Source organism: Rhincodon typus, unplaced genomic scaffold (assembly GCF_021869965.1).
Source record: "Rhincodon typus isolate 14 unplaced genomic scaffold, sRhiTyp1.1 hic_rhity00008935, whole genome shotgun sequence".
Taxonomy (NCBI): domain Eukaryota; kingdom Metazoa; phylum Chordata; class Chondrichthyes; order Orectolobiformes; family Rhincodontidae; genus Rhincodon; species Rhincodon typus.
In genome coordinates this window covers 2,387-8,422 of record NW_025974573.1, presented here as the reverse complement: position 1 = coordinate 8,422, position 6,036 = coordinate 2,387, and the positions used below count along the sequence as shown (strand labels likewise).

General features: G+C 43.6%; 1 protein-coding gene across 1 annotated transcript in view; it reads right to left on the bottom strand.

Annotated features, from left to right (window-relative positions):
- Positions 1–6: 6 nt before the first annotated feature.
- Positions 7–6,036, bottom strand: part of LOC109931771 (docking protein 1-like) — a gene marked incomplete at its 5' end in the record, with an annotated part of 7,722 nt that continues 1,692 nt past the window's right edge. The window contains one exon of the mRNA XM_048594393.1: positions 7–1,498. Within this exon, the coding sequence (XP_048450350.1) occupies positions 542–1,498 (957 nt within the window). The remainder of the gene's footprint in view (positions 1,499–6,036) is intronic.

Below are 6,036 nucleotides of genomic sequence, written 5' to 3'. Positions count from 1 at the left end.
TTGTTTTAGATTTCTTCCAGTTGCCTATGGTGACAGTTGGCTATCAGTAAGGGCAAGGTCCTACATATGACTAACAGTGACACCAGGCTGGATTTTCACTTCCAAATTGAGAAACACAAGGCAGTGGAGTTCCCTTCCTTGAACCTGCCAGCTCCTGTATAGTCACTAACTCTTTTTCTCCTAGAGACATGAAGAAGCTAGGGTTTGCCAAAGGAAGTTGGAGTAGGTCATTGAGTCCTGCCAGTCAACAAGACCCTGACTGTTTTGATTATGATCTTCACTCCATCTTCCTGCCTGTCCCCCCTGACCTTTGTCAAGCTGTAGATAACAATAACGAGGGTCAAAAAGATGTGCCTCTTCATGTCACTCGGACTGCATTTACAGATTCGCTAGAGAAAATGATAAATATTAAGAAGTAATCATTGAACGTCTGTAAAATGATAAACACTGTTAGAGATATTATTTCTATTTCAATAATCATTTGATGACATCACTCACCCAGCCCTGCCCCCACCATCCCACAACCATCCATATTCCCAGTTTAATACTTTCTCTGCAGCTCAGATGACCTGCCAATCTTCTCCAGTTTGCCTTCTCGCGCTTTACTCAATTCTTTGGAGTACAGATCAGTTAGAACCTCTTGGATACCAGCTGGAAATTTTGCTTTTGTGGCTTTAGAGGCTCCGGAGCTTAAGGAAGCATCTCTTTCCTTGTGTTTTGCCCCAGGAGAAGTTTGGTGTAACTCAGCTTCCTCCCTGGCTGCAGACCCTTCACCATGATCACCTTCAGAAATCAGCTGATTGCGTTCAACTGCAATGTTCTCATAATCTGGGATAGAACCTGTAGGAGAAGGGATGTTCTGGTCTTCAAAACTACTCGGTGAATTTTCACAGGTTGACTTTTGTATGTCTTTGAGAAAAGATGGCTCTTCCTCAAATGACAGCAGGGATTCTATATCCGAAACATTCTCATACACTGGGTCTATAAAAGAGTCATCACTGTAACTATCTCTGTATGTTGTAGGATTAACTGTCGACTCCTCCACATTGACTTTTGTTGGTTTTCCTTCAGGATATTTGACAGTAGCATAAACTACTTCACCTACACCCTCCCTATCATTGGTTGCAGGAAGATTCCTTTCGGCTCCTTTAGCCCCAGAAGGTGAGGTATTGCCTTTACGATCTCGATTTTCTTTTCTCTTCTTAACCTTTCGATTTGAGTCTGTGCCCTTCGTGGGAAGCACTCTTCCACCTGATGATGATTTTTCATCGGAAGATTCCTGACCAAGGGATGCTACACTTAGCAGTTGTCGACTGGACGCTGTGGAAGCCTCAGAGCTAACTGAGGTTAAACTTAATCGTTGCTGTTTCTTCTTGGACTCTTTTTCCTTTACTGCTGCATCAATAATGTGGAAAATTTCTTTGACTGCCTTTGTTTCGAATACAAAAAGTCCTTGTCCTGAATCACATCTTCTTCCTGCCTCAAATGTAAAATTTACCTGATAAGAAAGAAAATATCAGTCAGATGTTACGTCAGAATACGATTTTCATTTGACTACATTCAACTCCATGCAACATCATAACTTTAGAGATCAGATATTTAACCATGGCACGGTGGCTCAGTGGTTAGCACTGCAGTCTCACAGCCCCAGGAATTTGGGTTCCATTCCACCCTCCAGTGACTGTGTGGAGATTGCACCTTCTCCCCGTGTCTGTGTGGGTTTCCTCTGGGTGCCCTGGTTTCCTCACAAAGTCCAAAGGTGTACAGGTTAGGTGGATTGGCCATGCTAAATTGCCCGTAGCGTGCAGGCCCATTGGCTGTGGGAAATGCAAGGATCCCTGAAAATTACAGGGGTAGGGTAAGGAGGTAGGTCAGGGTTTGGAGGGTTGTTGTGTCTTGATGGGCTGAATGGCCTGCTTCCCCCCACTGTAGGGATGCTATGATTCTAAAAGCTCAGCCTTCAAGTGAGCCAAGCAGGTGGATTTAGTCACATCACCACAGGCTCTTTGCACTGTAACACTCTCGGTCTGTGTCTGGAGAGTACTCTGTGCTGTATATATTAGTTTAGCTTTAAATAAACCATCAGAGATCATCAATAAGTGGAATCCTCATCCCTCAGTTGCCTGACGTTTAGATGATAAAGAGTAATATGATCGGCTTTCTCACTAGCTCACATTTGCATGGGGCTGAATGTTAATTCTGAGCACCAGAATTCTATCTTTGGTGGAGCAACCTCTTACCTTTGACCAAAGTGACATTAATCAATTATACATCGAGAACTAGATGAAGAGGAATAATCTGCATGAAGGATTTTTATTGCACATTCCGCCTTCTTTAATTTAAAAGGAGAAATATTGCACAGTTTTACCTTCTCACATCCATAAAACAAACTGAATGAACAATTTATTTAAATGATTTGGATATAAGGGATCAAACTGTAATATTTCTAAGTTTAAGGTTCTTGAGTAGATTTGTAGCTCGGGTTGTGGATGTTGTGGTTGGTTGGCTCGCCAAGCTGGTTTGTTGGTTCACAGACGTTTCATTACGCTGCTGGGTAACATCATCAGTGTAGCCTCCGATAAAGTGCTGTTGTATTTTCTCGCCTGTTATTTGAATTCTGGGGTCTGCTGGAATTGGTGACCTCATTTCTGGTTTTCCTTTGCAGTGGTGTATATATAAGGTCTAATTCTATGTGTTTATTGATGGCCTTCTTGGTGGAGATATAGGCCTCTAGAAATTCCCGTGCTTGTCTCTGTTTGGCCTGTCCTAGGATCCTGATGTTGTCCCAATCAAACTGGTGGTTCTCCTTATCCTTGTGAATGGAGATGAGTGAGTATTGGTCATGTCTTTTTGTTGCTAGTTGGTGTTCATGTCCTCATGTGGCCAGTTTCCTTCCTGTCTGTCCAATGTAATGTTTGGCGCAGTCTCCCATGCAAAAACAACACAACAGCGCTTCAGCAGGGGCTGCACTGATGATGTTACCCAGCAGGGTAATGAAACGTCTGCAAATTAACGAACCAGCTTGGTGAGCCAACCGACCACAGTATTTCTAAGTTTGCTGCAGGCACTAAACTAGCTGGGAATACAAGTTGTGAGAAAGATGCAAGGTTACTTCAAGAGCACTTGGACAGGCTAATCAAACAGACCCAAACAAGGCAAATGAAATATAATGTGAACAAATGTGAATTATTCATTTTGACAGTCAAAACCGAAAGGCTGAATATTTCTTAAAGAGTGAGAGATTGCCGAGCGCTGCTGTCTAAAAGGATACAGATGTCTTTGTCTTTGAGTCACTAAAAGCTTTGGTGTGGAGGTGCCAGTTTTGGACTGGGGTGGACAAAGTCAGAAGTCCAACAGGTTTATTGGAAAACAAAAGCTCAGAAAGCTTGTGATTTCAAATAAACCAGTTGGACGATAACCTGGTTTTATGTGAGTTCTCACTAAGAGCTGACATGCGGTGCAGCAAGTTGTGAAGGAGGCAGACTGTAAGTTGCCAATTCAAGGTAATTTGAATACAACAATTCTGTACAACCTTGGCAAGACCACAGCTGGAGCATTGTGTACGGGTCTACTGTCTCTGTCTAAGAAAGCATGATATTGACATAGACGGAGTTCAATAAATATTCATGAGATTAATCCCTGGGATGCAGGATTGTTTTGAAAAGAGATTGAGGAGGAGGTCTGTAATCACTGGAGTTCTGAAGAATGACAGGCAATCCTGTTGAAACTGATAAAATTCTTACAGATTGTAACAGGGTAGATGCAGATAGATATTTCCCTCGGTGAATCAGGATTATGATGGTGGATGTTAAGAATTCTGTACCTAGAGATCTGTAGGAGCTCTATCATTGAGTATGCTCATGACAGAAATCGATGTGTTTATGGAGACTAATGACATGAATGAGGATGGAGAAAGTACAGGAAGGTGGTATTGTGGTAGACATTTTATAAGAACTGAGGTGGCCACATTGATAAATCACTGAAGGCTAACATGCAGGTGCAGCAAACTCCTGGGAAGGCTAATGGAATTGTGAGCATTTATTGCAACAGGATTTGAGTGCAGGAGTAGTGAAGTCTTGCTTCAGTTGTCTAGGAGCTTGGGGGGTTAGACTGCACCTGGAATACTTTCTGTAGGCTTAGGGCTTCCTAATCCCAGCAGAGATATTATTGCCATAGAGAAATGCAATGAAGGTTCACCAGACTTGCTCCTATGGAGAGAAATTGGGCAAACCAGGTCTGTAATCTCTAGATTTTTGAAGAATGAGAGGTCATAGAAAGAATCACAGAGATATATAGCATGGAAACAGACCCTTTGGTCCAACTCGTCCCTGCCGACCAAATGTCCTAAATAAATCTAGTTCCAATTACCAGCATTTGGCCCACATGCCTCTAAACCCATCTTATTCATATACATCCATACGCCTTTTAAATGTTGTAATTGTACCAGCCTCCACCACTTCCTCTGGCAGCTCATTTCACACACGCACCACACTCTGTGTGAAAATGTTGCCCCTTAGGTCCCTTTTAAATCTTTCCTCTCTCACCTTAAACTTCTGCCCTCTAGCTTTTGATTCCCCCACTCCAGGGAAAAGTCCTTATCAATTTATACTATCCATGCCCCTCATGACTTTATACACCTCACCCCTCAGCCTCTGACGCTCCAGGCAAAATAGCCCCAGCCTAGCCAGCATCTCCATATAGCTCAGACCCTCCAATCCTGGCAACATCCTCCTAAGTCTTTTCTGAACCCTTTCAATTTCACAACATCTTTCCCGTAGGTGATCTTATTGAAATCAATGAAATACTTAAAAGGATAGATAGAGTTAATGCAGGTATGCTGTTTCCCTTAGTTGGGACTCTAGAAACATGAGGCACAAGTTATAAATAAGGGAAAGTTACTTACATCTGAGAAGAGGAGAATTCTTTTTAGGCACAGTGTTATGAACCTTTGGAAAACTCTACCAAAGAGGCCCTGTGGCAGTAAAGTCTTTGAGTATGTTTTATAGAGAGATTGAGAGATTTCTGATTACCAGTGGCACACAGGTTATGGGCTTGGGGGGTGAATAAAAGGCACCAGTGTTTGGTTAGCCATAATCATACTGAACGCTAGGGCAGGCCTAAGGGACTGAACGGCCTATTCCTATTCCCCGTTCCTACTTTCAGCAGACTGAATTCAATGGCAAGTCTGGTTTGATGGGCTGAAGGCCAACTCGTGTTCTTAACGCTTCCACAACCAGCATGCGAGAGGCTAAAGTTAGGCTGCGTCTACTTCCCACTTAATTCCTCCCTTATCAGTTTACCCTCAGCGATTGTCAACTTGGCTGAATCTCCCACTATTAGGTACAAGGATGCAGTTTCCATTCAATGTGGGAAGCCAGTGATGTCACCAGTTCCATGATATGATTTTAACAATGACTCTGGCCTAGGCTCTTCTGGTGACAAGCCAGACAGCTCGAGTCTCAATGGCAGGAGATGCCAACTGCAGAGAAAATGGCCATCAGGTGTTGAGTGCGTAGTGAACCGCCCGTGGTCAGGAAGGGCAGGGCAGCTCCCCCCCACCCCTGCACTGATGCTACAATTAGTTCCTGGACATCTACAGCCCTGATCTAGTCTCTTCCTGCACTGGTTAGTTCAGCTATCACAGTCATTGCCTATGCCAGAGATCTCTCCTACCTGACACCACTGTCCTAAATCAATGGAGCCCAATTCCCACTGCCCTTACCTGAGGGGATTAGGATTAGGGGGACTGACCTGGATTATTTATATGAGACATAGGAGTTAAAATGGCCCGGGCTTTATGGTACGCTCCTCAGAAGGGATGCCCATCCCAAATGTGCCTCCAAATAAAATCAAGGCTTCAGGCTCTTTCCTGTTGTAAATCACTTCTTGTAATACTATATTTTGAATCAGAGATAGTAGGAACTGCAGATGCTGGAGAATCTGAGACAACAAGGTGCAGGGCTGGATGAACACAGCAGGCCAAGCAGCATCATAGGAGCAGAGAGGCTGACGTTTCGGGCCTAGACCCTTCATCAG